Source organism: Taudactylus pleione, unplaced genomic scaffold (assembly GCF_031769625.1).
Source record: "Taudactylus pleione unplaced genomic scaffold, aTauple2 ptg000302l, whole genome shotgun sequence".
NCBI lineage: Eukaryota > Metazoa > Chordata > Amphibia > Anura > Myobatrachidae > Taudactylus > Taudactylus pleione.
The window spans coordinates 11,172,501-11,188,538 of NW_028284703.1; the positions used below are offsets into that span (position 1 = coordinate 11,172,501).

The 16,038-nt window shown below is 44.9% G+C and overlaps 1 protein-coding gene across 1 annotated transcript in view; it reads left to right on the forward strand.

The window, feature by feature from the left end:
* The window catches only part of BOD1L1 (biorientation of chromosomes in cell division 1 like 1), a 71,181-nt gene that overhangs the window by 37,296 nt on the left and 17,847 nt on the right, over window positions 1–16,038 (forward strand). The window contains exons 10-14 of the mRNA XM_088482997.1: window positions 424–6,442; window positions 7,560–7,648; window positions 9,408–9,480; window positions 9,560–9,606; window positions 10,956–10,995. Of these exons, the coding sequence (XP_088339123.1) occupies window positions 424–6,442; window positions 7,560–7,648; window positions 9,408–9,480; window positions 9,560–9,606; window positions 10,956–10,995 (6,268 nt within the window). The remainder of the gene's footprint in view (window positions 1–423; window positions 6,443–7,559; window positions 7,649–9,407; window positions 9,481–9,559; window positions 9,607–10,955; window positions 10,996–16,038) is intronic.

A 16,038-nucleotide genomic window follows, 5' to 3' on the forward strand; every position in this document is an offset into this window, starting at 1 on the left:
ATCTCTTCTTTGCATGATTAAATAAATTCTGAAAACATGACCTGTTGGGGATACCCCTGCTTTGTCAAAACATGGCAATGGAAGCTGATTTTATGAGTACCACTGGTCTTTGCCATGAGAACTGCCAAAATGTATATGAGCAAAATAAGCAAATAATATTTTGGTAGATATATTTGGCGCACAATTATTTTTTAAAAAGAATCCGGCTCATATTTCAATCATTAATGTAAGTTGCCTTTGCATTTTTATGTCCATTGTGTACATTATAAGTGTGCTTTGTTGAACAGAACCTGTCAATGTGGAGAAAATATTTCACTTCTGTGTATATAAATTCTTCACACTCTCTTTGCTATATATCTTCAGTGATACTTGAATAGTATATATGACTTCTACATCTTTCCACTTTTTTTTTTTTTTTTTTAGTCACAGGAGAGAACATCATCATCATCCACAAGAGACTCCAAATCTAATTCTGGAAGGGATGATAATAAACACTCTAGAAAATTGGAATCCACAGAAGAATGTAAAAGTGATTCCAGAATAGACAGAGAATTTAAAAAGAAAGCGGCTTCATTTGTAGAGAAAACAGAAGACAATGAGACATCTGATCCACGAAAGCATGTAGAGAGACTTGACTCTACCTCCGAGGAGCAGCAAAAGCACCGAACTGCCCTCAAGCCTGAAAAGCCATCAAAAAAAGAAACAAACGATGGTGAAACAAAGAACACTCCACGAAAAGAGCCCAAATCTTATAGTAATGAGCGTGAACGGACTTACTCTGAGGAACGTTCGTCTTCTAAGTACAGACACCGAACAGACAGTACACACAAGCAAGGAAGTAGTGATCTAGCATCTCAGAGATCTAAGCAGGCTTTTAAAGACGACAACTTGCATAAACATAGCCAAAGTAAGTCTAGCTCTGAAGAGCGATCTGAACGGAAAAACAAGCAGAAGAGCGATGGAAAGTCTTCCTCATCCAGCAGAGATGACCGAACATCTGACCATGCTAGCAGAACTGATGAAAATAGACATCGGTCCACTGAAAAGTCTAGACCCGAGAAACTGTATAAACGGTCATCTAGTGATACCAGACAACACAGAGATTCTCAGAGTTCTTCAAGGTCACACAGTTCATCCCAGAAAATCTCCAAGTCCTCATCTGATGATAAAAATGAAGCTGACTCGGCCAACTCTACTTCTAGGCAAGAGACCAACGTTGACAAAAGCAAAAAGAGAGCACATAGCTGCTCAGAAGAGAGGACTCCTACCAAAGCAAAGTTTAAAACTGCTAGCAAATCATCTAAACAAAATGACCAAGATGATGCATCCCAAAAGAGTGAGAAAGATAAGGCTGTAGTGGAAGGTTCTACAGATAAGTATCGAAAATCGAAGTCTGAAGATCGAGATGGTGATGAAAGGAGATACAGCATAAGTGCACAGACTTCAAGCAATGTAGCCAAAGAAACAAGTCAGAAATCCAAACATTCTGTTGATAAAGCAAAGGAAAGATCTCAACATGATAACAGGGATCGTTCATCTTCTAAATTGGAGAAGAAATATTCTGGAGAGAAAAGTACAAACTCCAAGCATAGTCACAAGGACATTAGACGAAAAGGCGATGGTAGCAAATCAGAGGAAAAATCTACTAAATATCCAGATGACAAAAGGATACAAGAGCAATGTAGCAGCTCTGAACGGAAGTCAAGTAAAAAAATTTCTACAGAGTATAAAAATGAAAGCTCTAAAGGTGCCGGTACAAAGAAAACTTCAAAAGCGGATAGCGAAAGTGACAGTTTTAGTATGGCGCTAGTTTCCGGAGATTTAAAAGATAGAGAGAACAAAAAGACTGGGAAACTACACGTAGATATCACTGAAAAAGCATGCGTTGAACCAAAGGTTGCAGTATCAAATCCTGATAATGAAAGCCCTCATTCTGTTTCCGAAACAACTACCTCGACTAAAACCTCTGCGCTAAAGTCAAAGACGAAACATGGAGTCAGTGATTCGAAGGACACCATATCAAGTGGTGCCTATAAACCGATTTCAAGAACATTACCAATAGTAGATACCAATAAAGATGTGCCAAAAGAGAGTGATTTCGGAGTCCCTTCTAAGAGAACCAGAAAATCAAACTCTGAAAGTGGGTTAGAAAGTTCTGCTCGGGAACAGAGGGAATCTTGTCTAGAACCCCATCACATTGACCATTCCTGTTTATCTCCCGCTGAAATATATTCTGAAATAACCGATTCAAATGACGGTGAAATTTCCACAAGTGACTTAGCAGAAGAAGATGCAAATGGCATGAAGGAGGCCATCAAGAAGGAAAGTCCAAACATTCTGATTCCCATAGATATTTCGGAATTGGACAATCTTGTAACAGGGAATGATGTAGACGGGGAAATTTCTGCTATGGAAATTGAAGCCTCTGGGCCCGAATATAATGACAGAGGCATTGCAAACCAAGATGGTTTTACCGTTGAAGGAGAAGGTTGTTCTGTGAACGTGACTTGTACGGAAAGAATAGGGAGCAGCATTATAGAAATCGGTCATGGAGAGTCTAGTAGTCATGTCCATGTGGATTATGGAGTCGATAACCAGAGTACAAAGGAAAATGAATGTGAAGAAACAGCCACTTCTTCTAGCTCTGTTATCAACCGGAATGATGATTTAAGAATTGGTAGCGAGGATGCTGCAACATCTTCCAACACACCAATGGAGAACAGCCCCGATAAAAGCTCCTCTGAAAGGAACACCATTAACCTCAATAACAGTAGGGAATATACTTCCTCTGCTTCCGCTGATGGCAACTTTGTTGAAGATGATGGATATTTTACTGTGTTATCAGAAAATAGCTTTGAAGATGCCACCACTTCCTCAAGTTCTGATAGGAAGCCTTGTAATGAACGTACTTTTCTAGACCCTGTGCTTTCATCTGTAAAGAGCGCAGACGGTACAGCAACTTGTTCTCAAAGTACAAGCGATGTTACACCCGAAAAAGTAGGCATCATTACCCTTAAGGCTGCCACTTCATCCAGTGCCAACAGTGGATCTTCTGAAAGTGCCCAAGATAATGCCACATCATCCTCTAACAGTGCAGAAGGACATGCTCTTACTTTAGAAGCTTTAAACAACTTTACTCACACAGCAACTTCTTCTGACACTCCAGCAGAAAGTGATGGTTCTGAAACCGTTGTCACCCACGTAGCAACGTCTTCAGAAAGTTATGGAGCACTTTGCGTTTCTGAACATATAACAACTCATGCAGCTACCTCTTCTTCAAGCACCGCAGCAGAGAGCGACAGACTTGGTATTTCAGAAAGGCACACAGCTACGTCTTCCAGTAACGTGATAAATAGCAGCAGAGAATTGAACTTTGAAGTCTCTCTAGTCTCTTCCGAAATAGATAGTGAAAATATAGCTGCTTCATCCAGTAACGTAATGGATTGCAGCTTGGCTGATGACTCTAGCGAATGGCTTAAAAATCCCCTAGAAAGAGAGAGTGACAATGCAGCAAGTTCTTCTAGTAGCCTACGTACCAGGAGCAAACATAACTTTAGTAATGTGGAAGACAGTAAAAATACTCGCGCCACTTCAAGCACACAGCAAGATGGTGTAAATGACAACTGTATGGACATTATCTCTTCGGGAACTCTCAAAGAGTATCCAGGGAACTCGTCTGATCTTGCTATGGACAGTAGCACTGAGGTGTCAGTCTCAATTGGCAGCAAGCTGTATACTGGTAGCTGTTCTAGTAGTGGGGGAGATCAAAGTCCTGAAAATCAATATGTGGAACAGAGAAAGGAAAAGGATAATACTGCCTCTTCGAGCAGTGGAGAGTCTTTGATTCAATCACAAAATGTTGGTGATGAAGCTGCATCCTCCTCAAGCTCTTTCAGTCAAAGTAATACTCAGCACAGACTGGACGCCGTAACATTAAGCTCTGATAACACAGAAGCTACTGCATCTTCAAGCTTTGCAATGAACAGTAGAGCTGAGCAGTTTGATAGATCTCCTGGAAACAGTACGGATACTACAGCAACTTCATCTAGCAACTCTGCTAATAGTTGTGCAAATCTAAGCCACAGCACACAACCTATGGCATCCTCAAGCGTTGCCATGGACAGCAGTACAGGAGAGGACCTGAGGTTTTCAACAGGCATGGATAATAGAACAAACACTGCAACTTCTTCAGACACTTTGGGAAGAGTATGTAAAGAAGAGACAGTAATGCATGATGGAGTACCTGCATCCTCAAGTACTATGGCAGCTGATGAAATGAAAGAGAATGTGGAAAGTATTGTCTATGCAGATAAAGTAAGTGAACAGGCAGCCACGTCCAGTAATATGATGGATAGCAGTATTGAAGATGATAAAACATGTGACGTTATTTTGAACAATAATGCTTATGCCACAACCTCCACAACCATTAACATTGAGTCAGGGGAGGTTAAATGCAGAGAAGAGGTCAATAGTGAAGCCACAGCAGCCAGTTCAAGCAATGCCATGGAATCCTTGGATAATGGGGAAGACAATGCAACATCATCAGATAATATGATGGACAGTAGTTTGGATGGAATGAATCAGGCTTCAATTCCATCCAAAAATGAGGAAGCTGCTAGTTCTTCAAGTTTTGGTGATGGTGGCACCCAAGAAATCAGACCAGAAGCATCTGTAGACAGACCAACCATTGACGATGCTACAACCTCTTCCAGCACAGAGAGGGAGAGTGACCTGGTTGTTAGTGATGTAGATGATACGCTGAATAACGAAACCAGTTGTCGATCAATAGAGATGGCTGCAGAATCGAGTTTTGTAGGCAACAACAGTAACTCCGCAATTACTGGTACTTCAGAAGAAGTTGCTGTTCTACTCTCTAGTGCAGACGCTAATGATGATCCTGAATGTGTTGAAAGAAATTCTGAAGATGGTGTAGATGAAATAGGTCACGAAAAAACTGATGAGAAGGAGGATGCTGTGAGTAGCGCTAGCTCTGAAGAACAAAAGCATGTTAATATATCTAGGCAGGAGACGAGGCAGCTCGGAGATGGAGAAACTGATGGTATTGTGACTAGTGCTGGTACCGAAGCAAGAGCCTCTCCTGGGACTAGGGAAGTGTCTGAAGCCTTTGGCCATGGAGTTGTTACTGATGTAAGCAACATAGCCATTCACTTTCCAGTAGATGAAGTATCAGTTTCTCACACTAGTGGCTTAGACATCAATGAAGATCAGGTGTCGGAGACATCTGTTGACAACAGAGCCTCTGAAGATCCACAGAGAAATGCTTCTGTTGAAAATGCACTTTATGAAATCATGGCAGATGTAGGTTCTGATCATGAAGCTGTAAGGCCAACTAATCAGCCTGTGTTAGAAGAAGGTGAAGGGGCTGTGACTAGTACAGGTATAACTGAAGAAAATTATGGTGAAAAAGTGCTGAGAGTTGTTAGAAGACAAGAAGACCACGCGTGCTCTGCCACGGAAAGTAATGAAAGTGGGACTATAATGAGCAGCATAGAAACCAGTGACTCCAGAGCCGTTACAGAAGATGATGAAAGTGCCATCACAAGCACTGGGGCTAAGGAAGAGGAGGACGAGGGTGAAGGATTTGTAACTAGTTCCGGAACAGCAGGTGAAGATTCTTCATTCTCAATTTCTGTAGAGCACAATTCAGCTAGTGTAATACATGCTGTTGAAAGTCATAGTAATAACCTGAATTTGAATCCAGAAGAAGAAACAAATGATCAAGAGGTGGATGAGACACTTAATAGGCAAATACTTGAAAGTGATGCAGTCTACACCATCACATCAGAAATAACAGAAAATGAATGTACTACTCGTGCTTCAGCCGAAAGTATTACTCTATGTGATGCTACTGCATCTGGACCCTGGGTTGAAATCTCTAAAAATAAACTTTATGGTTCTGAGCAAGGACAAAACCATGATCACATTACAGAGCCAGATAATGTTTCTGAGGAGCCTCAAGCCTCCGAGAAGAGTAATGATCTGATCAACACATCTTTAGATGAAGGAATGGAAAATTTTGTAGAAGCACAACCCATGACTGATGTGGAATCTACGGATCTATCAGTGGGTGGTGAGTTCAGTAATGAAAACAATGGGGTTTCCTTGGAACAGAATTTAGAGGATGACGACAAAGCCAAAACTGTTTCTACAAACAACCAAGAAGTTGTGCCCGCTGCATTGGTGGAAAAGCCGATTGTGATTGAAACATCTGATGTATACGAAGAGACTACGTCAGTTCTTGAATTGGGAAACATATCGGACAGTACATTTATAGCTTCTGATAAATCTAGCAATGAGCTTGAAGATACTCATGGAGCTTCTGGAACAAACCAAGATGATCTCACTGTTACACAAGCAGAAGAAACCCTGAATACTGCAAATGTTGATGTCCCTGAAGACATTCGTCCAATACCTCATTCGGGTTAGTCTCATTTTTTTCCAATGTGCTATCAAATTTGAAGTGTTAGTTGATCCTATATATCAGGGATGGGGAATGTACGTATACGACCCGCAAAATCATTTTGTCTGACCCGGCTGTGGCTCTCTCACCCACTGCAGCAGCAGGCAGCGCAGCGGGCGTTCAGGGCTCTCTCCCTCAGCGGCGGAAGGTAGCGAAGCGGGCATACAGGGGACTCTCCCTCTCAGCGGCAGCGCAGCAGGGCTGTACAGGGCTGTCATCAGCAGGGCCGGGCTGTTTACATCAGTGCTAGACTGAGAGGAACCCAGGGCTGCCCTTCCACCTTGCCTGTCACCTGACCATCGGGACTGTCCCTCTAGACCAGGGGTTCCCAACCACGGTCCTCAAGGTACACTAACAGTCCAGGTTTTAAGGATAGCCATATTTGAGCACAGGTAACTTAATTAGTATCTTAGTTATTTTGATTTAACCACCTGTGTTCAAGCATGGATATCACTAAAACCAGGACGGTTAGTGTGCCTTGAGGACCGAGGTTGGGAATCACTGCTCTAGACTCCCACGAGCCCACCAAAGGAGTAAGTAAGATGGAGGCCAGCTAACCTCGCACGCCTCACCAAAGAGAAGCAGTAATATAGCAGGCTAATTTTTAAGTGATAATTTTGTATGGCCCGCAAATGATGATCTGGTCCTTGGCAGAAAAATTAACAGTTACTTTTGTAGTTGAGTGGAGTAGTCATTTCACCTTTTCCCGGATGTGGCAGCAGGAGTTTGTAATACGGCATTTGAGTGTTCTCAATAGACCGTTTCAGCGGGGTGCCGAGCCCTACCCTTCGAAGTCGCTAAAATGCGCCCTGTCCTTATAATGGCACCCTGCTGAAACAGTCGTCTCCACCCGCAGGCTACAGTGGCCCGCGGTGGTTGGCGTATGACCTCTATTCACACTGCGGGGAGAGCTTGGTGGCAGCCCAGCATCTCCGTGAGTACTGGACACGCCCCCTAAAGACATGAAAAGGCATGTCTCAAGGACACGCCCCTTTTTCGGTTGCGGACATACACAGAGCATTGCCCTTCACTGAGAGCCGCCCTAGAAGTACAACTGGTAACCTTTTCTCTTTTTCAGATGAAGAACCTAGTAAGAAAAATCAGGAGGATAAGGTTGTAAATAAAGAGAAAGTGGAAGAAAATCAACCAAGTACAAAAACTGAAAAGGTGCGTTAGCTTTTTATTGTTTGTTGGGGTTTTTTTTTTCGTCTTTCATTTCAAACTGCATAAATTGTCAGTCTTTAATAGAGAAGAAAGTGCCATCTTATAATGGCAAGAGGGTAGACCGAATTCAAACAAATAAATTATTCTAACTCGGAAAATTTATTTTAGTGTCTATACGTTTATTATTCTTTGATTTTTATGATATCTAGAATTGTTCTCCAAGTAAGCTATGGCATTTAACACATTGTGTCTGTTGATGAGAATCTAGTCCAATAAGCGAGGAGCTCCTGCGAGGGCGCTGCACTGTCCTTATAACCGACAGCCACCTTCCTCTGCCTCCGTTCTCCGGCCTTGTGAGCACTTGGCCAATGAAGGAAGGCAGCCTGCTTTTGTGTGAGAATAGTGCAGAATTGGGAGGACTCACATCATCTGCATTCACATGGAGCAGACAAATCAAGGAGCTGTGGGCCTGATTCAGAGCCGCTCGCAAGCGGGTCGATGGTGGCCCAGTGCGCATGCGCGAGACCCGGATAGCGACGGGCAATCCGTCGCTCCGGGTCTCGTACCAAAGGGGGGCGTGCAGTCGATGTTGAGTGACAGCACGCCCCCTTTGGTGGGCGGGCTGGGGGCGTGGCTGCCCAGACGGAGGCGTTCCCATGGGAACGCCTACCGTCTGGGGCCGGCCCCACTGTCAGTGATGTCAGTGGGAGTGCTTTCGGCTCTGTTAGAGCCAAAAGCACTCTTGGGCTTGCGGCAACGAGACCCTACCACAAGGGTCTCGTCGTAAGCCTGATGGTCGCGATGGTCTTGACCATCGCGACCATCTTCCTGGCCTCTTGCTATAGCTGTGGGTGGTCACCCACAGCTATGCGAGCGGCGAGGAGGCCGCTCTGAAAAACAAGGACGGCCCTGATTCAGAGCGTCCGGCTCTGAATCAGGGCCAGTGTTCAGAGTTCCGTCTAGCAATTGAGAACTGCTGGTGCTTCGTCCACCCATTTTTGAGAACTGCCTGTGGCAGAGTTATCACCAATTTTTTTGCAAAAGGTAGCAAACCGATAATAACGGAACATAATCAACACAGAAAATGTAACAAATTTAAATATAGTATCTCAGGTTTTGGCATAAAGCAACTTGTGTTTATAGCAGATCAGTAGGTATTGGGTGGGTTGGGTATGATATGTCGACAGCCATCATGTAGACAGTGATAAATTGCCAACTTATTAGATCGTCCCTTGTGGCCCGGTGGTGACTTGCCTGCTCCCGACGGCTCCAGCTGCATCTTCCGGGTCCCGACGGTCATGTGACTGTGACTTGCAGCTCAGATCTCCCATCCTCCGCCAATCGGGGGAGTATTTCTCCCCTATCCATAATCTAATCCTCCCTCTAGTGTCTAACCTAAACTCCTCCAACACCCCCCTCCCCTCCCCCTAGCAGCCTAATTCTAACCCTTCCGCCCTCAGCCTAACGCTAATGTCGACATTCTAGCAATGCTAACATTTCACCTGTCAACGTTCTGAGAATGGCAACATGTTGCCCATCGACATTTTAACAATGAAAGACATCATTGTAGACATTGTAGTGTTTACCTTATCGTTGTCGACCTTTTGTTTAAATCCCGTATTGGAGAGCAGCACCTTATGTATGGGAGAAACAGAACTTTCTGCCTAAGAAGCGAGTTGTGAATCTCTGCTAAGAGAACATTGCGGTTGCTATGGATACTCAGATTTTTTTCTTTTTTTTTTCTTTCTCCCTTTTACATTAGGAACCGGAGCCTAAAGTTGACACGGAGAAGAGAAAACGAGGCAGGCCCCCAAAAAGGCGTCACTCAGATGCCGGTAAGCATGCCAAATTTCTTCATATTCCTGTATGCTTTAGTCAGTCTGCGTATTCATGTGTTCCCTCGCTCTCTTGTAGAGTCATCGGCGAAGAAACGATCTTCGGAAGCAGAGTGCCGTCAAGATGTATGTACTGCTATATAGCCTGATAAAGTATCAGTGATCCTTGTCTGATGGCGATAACAAATGTCTTTGTGGCATAAACAGTAGTGATTTGCTGAACGAGAGGTGGGGGTGCTGGGTTAAGGTTAAACAGACAATGGCAAAGGGAGGGGCTGATAGTTTAATTCGGGGCACATGCATTAAAAAAATAAAAATATCTTCTAATGAATTATTTTTAAAAAGCTTTTATTACTTTTTAGGCCCCTGTGCAGCACACAGGAATAGCTTTCAGCTCTGTTACTGTGATCTTATGCAATATATTTTACTATATATATTATTCATCATAGACTCTGGGTGTGGACTGAGAGGTCTAAATTAAGAAGTCAGACAATAAATAGATCGACAGTCAATAGGTCGACAGGGTTAAAAGGTCGACATTCCAATGGTCTAGCCCAGTGGTTCCCAAACTTTCTTGAATCACGGCACCCCAGAGTATCAACATTTTTTTCAAAGCACCCTAGGCCAAAAGTTTTTTTTATTGAGGAATTTAGCAAAATGTTTAAATTAAGTAAATTGTGCTGATATGTCTTCCTTAGGTTCACTAATGTGATGGTAGATGACAGGATTGTTCTCTGTTTGTCCATATATTTTATAACTGGCAGCTAGCAGCACTGGTTTTGCCTATCACATGGACAATAAATAATTTGATTTAGTTTTGGACCACCAACTTAAGGCACCCCTGGAAGTGCCTCAAGGCACCCAGTTTGGGAACCACTAGTCTAGCCCCAATAGCCTAACCCCAAAAATTAAGTGTGGACCTTTTTTGTTTTTTTTCAGCCCTGTCGACTTATTGACTTGATTTCTGGTGTCGACCTATTGACTAGTGTAGACCTGATATCCGGATACAGTAGACTCTCCATGTTGGCACTACTATATTTTACAAAATCTATTACTATCTATGTTTATATACAAGTTTTAATTTATTGTGGTTGGGACTATGGTTGGGCACCTAAACTTTTAAGATGACTACAGAAGGGTCCACCTTTACCATTAGCCACCCGTCCATCTGCTGACCTGTATTACAGGAGGATCTTTACATTTTCATCAGCACAAAATAGTTTATCAGGCAGTTTGCTGTTTTTGGTAGACTTCTATATATCCACCCGCCTCAGTATTTAAACTTATAAAGCAAAACAATTGAACTGTGCAAATAGTGAGGTCTACAAACAGCCTTACTAGCGTCACATTTGAAACTTGGTAATGTCCTATAATAAGACTGTTTTATAAGTTTGTCCTTTAATAGTATAAAGAAATAGTTAGTGCTGATTCCCCGTTCATTTTTTAATTCTAAAACATACTTGTGTTTAATCCAGGTACTAAGACCAACTGATGATAATGGCAACAGAAATAAAGGTATGTAAGGAAAGAGGCCATAGACTTCTGCAGAAGGTACACAAACTTAAAAACATGGGGGGAGGCGATTCAAAGCAATGCTGAATAGCCCCGGGAAGAAGTTCCCGGGACTATTCAATTTACTGCATTGTTTAGTCACAAGTTATACACAATAACGTGGGTTTGTTTAGTGTGGCGTTCTATTGTGGATGATTACTAGAAGCTGTAAATGACCATCGGTTGTAATCCGGTAAGCCTGTGCATCCTGTTTTGCACATTTGTCTTCCATGCAACTTTTTATCTCCATGAAATTGTGTGTTTGTATACATGTAAATGTAATGTATATCGCCTACCATATTACTTTTCCCCTTTTCTACTTCACTAGGGTACACTGGAGCTACAAACCCTGGGGTATAGACGTGGAGTGAGAAGCAAGGAGAAGGGTGGCGCTTGTGTACGCAGAGCGCTATGTAGGAAGCTTTGCCCCCCTCCGACCCGGATTCACTGGCCCGGAGCTAGTAAAATGCTGGTGTCTAAGCCCTCCCCACTGCTCTAGTCATGGCCAGCAGGGCGGCACTCTGTTAAGAAGGTAGTGACAGCCGCGGGTGTACCATGCTGCACTACAGAGCCGTCTGCTCGCCCCCACAGAAGTGCCCACTGAAGCCCAGGCTTAAACACAGCTCCTGCTAGTCTGGAGCGGTGTATATACTCCGGCTGCTGCAGTTGCGGTGCTGGGCTGAAGGACATGTGAGGACAAGGACACAAACTGCAGTGTGCTGTGGCGGGCCTCACTGAGACTGAGGTCTCACAGGTGTTTTCTTTGGGGCACCGGACACTGGCAGCAGTAGCCGAGGCGGTACCCACCCCAGCTGCTTCCTCGTAGCAGGCAGGCTGTCACAGAATCAGCCTGCCTGTCCTCATAACGTGATAAAATAAATAAAAAATATAAAATAAAGTTCCAATAGGGCTGGACCCCCACAGTGCTTCGGCTCTTTCGGGCACATTTTAAAAACTGGAGCTGTTGGGGCATAGAAGGGGAGGAGCCAGTCACACTTTTATAATGCTTAAAGTGCCAGGCTCTACTCTACCCATGTCTATAGCCCAGTGTCGTAGCTCCACTGTCCCCTGTGGAATCGGAGAAACAGATTTACCGGTAAGTACCAAAATCCTGTTTTCAGGTATCCTTGTATTTATGTGTGCTGTGTTTATAGCGAATACTTTTGTCTTAAATGCAATATCCCAAATGCGTACTATTACATATAAGTTCATATAATTATTTAGTAAAGTGTATTTATGTTGACATGATTTCATCCAGTGTTGATATTTATGGTTTTAAATAATTGCACTAATAGCTAATTTACGATCGGTCGTTTGCTTGCATTCCTGTTGATGCTGCAATACTCTTTCCTTCTATCCATCGTGACTTAGCAGACTGTAGTTTTTCAGTGCAGCAGTTGATGATATATAGGATACTTGGACCGACGTATACACCTCTTCTGTAATCGCGATAAATAGTCCCTCTTGGTGCGCCACAGTTCTTGTGACTAAGCCGTCGTAAAGCGTCTTTTTCTTCTTTACAGGGATGACCGGGTATAGCTTGGAGAGGAGAGTCTGGGCACCAAACACACAAACTCCTCACCTCTATACCTCTGCCACTGGACCTCAGTTTGAGTTTGGTGCTGGCAGGAGCTGGGCACCAGTTTATAGGGGGGGCTACTTTAGGTGGTTCCCCAATGTTTATTTAATTTAGTTTTATTAACTTTTATTTTTATAGTTTTGCAACCAGAGGACTTTATGGCATCACTGGATATACAGGATGCCTATTTACATATCCCCTATACAAAAGAATTATCAACATTTTCAACAGGTTATCAACCAATTATCAACAGGTATGCTGTCCAGGCCAGACACTACCAATTTCAGGCGTTACCCATTGGACTGTCCACGGCCCCTCGGGTGTTCATGAAAGTTATGGCAGTGTCTTTTCGTGTGTCTTTTTACCTTCAAATGTGTCTTATTCGCACAATGATGTGACTAGATGGCACAAGCAGCTTCTGCTGATTACAATGACATGCAGCAATCCTATGTTCTGTGTTCGGGTGTATCTGCACGCTAAAGACTACGTTAGTGTCAGTGGCTGTAACACTACAGATACATCCGCAGACGCACACAGAACATAGGCATGCTGCATGTCATTTTAATCTGCGTAAGCTGCTTGTGATTTCTAGTCGCATTGCTCTGCGAATAATCAAGGTAAAAAATATGCACGGAAAGACATTGGCGCTACCGAGTCACACTAGCTCCCGCGTTGTGTGGCACGACTTGTAGCGCACGGAGGATAGATGTATGTGGGCACATCTGTATAAAGTCCATCTTGCTTCTACTTCTGCCTCATACCCCATATGTACCGTACGTATATAGGAAGAATGCACTCAGCGCTGTGTTGTGACCAGGAACTGATTTGTGGTTAGGGCAGCGTGGGTGTTGGCGCTCTTATTTGTGTAGTAAAAATATCACTTGACAAAAAAAGTGTCAATTAATGTTCCAGCCAGTGAGCCAACAAAGGGAAACTGAGAATTGTATTGATTTTAATAACAATCATACGTAAAAGATAGAAGCTTCATGCATTGGGAAAGCTGCTCTATGCAATGTGGAGGAAAATTGTTACCCGAAGCCGAACGTGTATATCCCAGTCACATCCTGTCCTGGCTCCAGTACAGTTTGCAAAAGGAAAGAAGAGAAGATGGGAGGGGTTGTCGCTGCATAGTGTAAAGTGGTTTATTTTTGTATATAAGATTCTAATCAAAAGTAAGTCCATCATTGTCGAAAGCAAATCCGGTATAAATAAGTAGATGTCAATGAGTGAGCAAACATTGGCAAAATTAGTAAAAATGCATAAATTGTGTAAAACACTCATGCCATTCTGTAACTAAACAGACAGAAATTGTCCCTGGCAACAAAACCGATTTCCATTACGTCCAACTTGAGTTAAAGACAAATATAATCCTATAACGATCAGACATAAGAGTAACATTTCATGTATTCAATATAAATATAGAAATATATCCTTCCATATCTGTGAGGACAATCTTATTTCTTCTTCAGGGTCCATAGGGGGTCCACAGGGTTGACCTTGGGGTATAGCTGGATCTGGATCCATGGGCACCACGCAGTTAAACCTTTGCTGCTCCCAGGATGCACTTGAGTCCGTCCTCCTCTATACCCCGCCCCGGCCACAGGCACCTCAGTTTTAGTTGGTGCCCGGCCGGAGTCGGGTCACCCTGCGCAGTGGGGCTGCATAAGCAGCCCCTAAGCTTTATTCTTTATTTAAAAAAAAAAAGATTTTATTATTTTATTTTTACTGTCTTCAGAGCGGCAGCATCAGACTGTCCATCTGGACGTCTATGCTGCTGCTCCAACAGCCCCGCTGGCGCTGCGACGCCGGTACTGATCCGGGGATCGCAGCGGGACCCCGGAGTCAGTGCTAGCGTGGCTCCGGGACCACCCAAGGACTGCTGCCGGACTGAAGGGGCCAGGTAAGCCGCGTGCAGCGCTGTCAGCGCTGCACGCGGGGAAAATGCAGTCTTCATGCCGCCGGTCTCTGGGGACAGACCGGCGGCGCTAGTAGCGGCGGCGGGCTCCCCCTCTTCAGGCATACCCCACGTGTCCGCTGGCCCCCGGGGTGTAAGTACCGGCGGGGAACCGGCTTCCCCGGGGGTTTAGTACTAGCAGGGGAGGCAGCCTTCCCTGCTTCAGCGCTCCTCCCCTCAGCCCATGTGTGCTGGCGTCGCTGGGCTGTTCTCACTCGGCCACTCCTCCTCAGAGCTCTCCGGCGGCCATCTTCCTCAGGCAGCATAGCAGAGCTCCCAGGCAGGCTTCCAGTGGACCAGTCCCCCTGCGTACCTCTCCCCCTGCAAAGGACAGTGTTCGCAGCGCTATAGCCCTCCCAGACACTGAATCTGGGAGGTTGATTGTAGCGGAAGGTGCAGTGAGTATAACTTCTCTGCATGGTATGTGACTTTTGCTAGTGCTGCTGTCTGTGCTTATTTTCTACTTACTGTCAGCTTTTTACCTATCCCTTTCCTTCTCCTACGGCCCGCAGGTGCGTGGGGGAGGGGTGTTCTTTCTGTGTACCTCACTTATATAAATCTACGTATTTGTGAGGTCCGTCACATACTGCGGTGTGCTCCTCAGTACCATATTGTGGGCTGTTTGGGTTGCATACTTGGGAGTGCGTGGGTGTTATACGCCTTACCTCGTTTCGGTGAGACACTTTTTTTGCAAAAAAGTTTGTGTCATGTCTGATGAGGGGAATGAGCGCTCCGAGGCTCCTGTGTTGTTTTCCTGCCGACGCTGTTCGGCAGGGGTTGACGGGGCAGAATTGTCTGAGGACGGTCTGTGCGGGCGGTGCCAGTTGGTACCTGGACCCTCTAAACCCCCGGTGGCGCAGGATCCTCCGTGGGCAATGTTTACGCAAGTGCTGGCGTCAATCGCGGACCGACTTGCGGTCCCGACTGCGGCCCCTTCTAGGGCGTTGCCCCAGCCTACCATGCCCCGTTCCCCGGGTGTGACTCATCTGGTGCAGTCTCCTCCCGGGTCTCAGACTGTGGGTCCTTATGCGGGTTTGCCGGTATACGTGCAAACCCCCACGGTGCCGCAGCAGTCGATGGTACCTTTTCAGGGGTATCCTCAGGCAGTACCCCCGCCTTGGGTGGACGTCCTCTCCAGCTCTGTTCAGAGTCTGGCGGCTTCGTCATCGGCTTTTCAACATATGTTGCACAGTGATTTGCCCCCACGGGCGTCCAAGCGTTCCGTTCCGGCTTCACTGGCGGCTCAATTCACGGACACGGACGTGTCTTCGGATGACTGGGAGATCCATGAAGACTCTGACTCTGATGCCGGGGCCCAGGAGATGGAGGCTAAGTCTTCCATTAATGTGCCGGCATTGGTTAGGGCGGTGCGGGCCATCCTTCACATTGAGGAGGATGTGCCCGCCCCCAGGTCAAAATACCCTAATTTTAAAAAGGCCAAGGTAGCTTCGACGGTTTTTCCCCTGTCCGATCA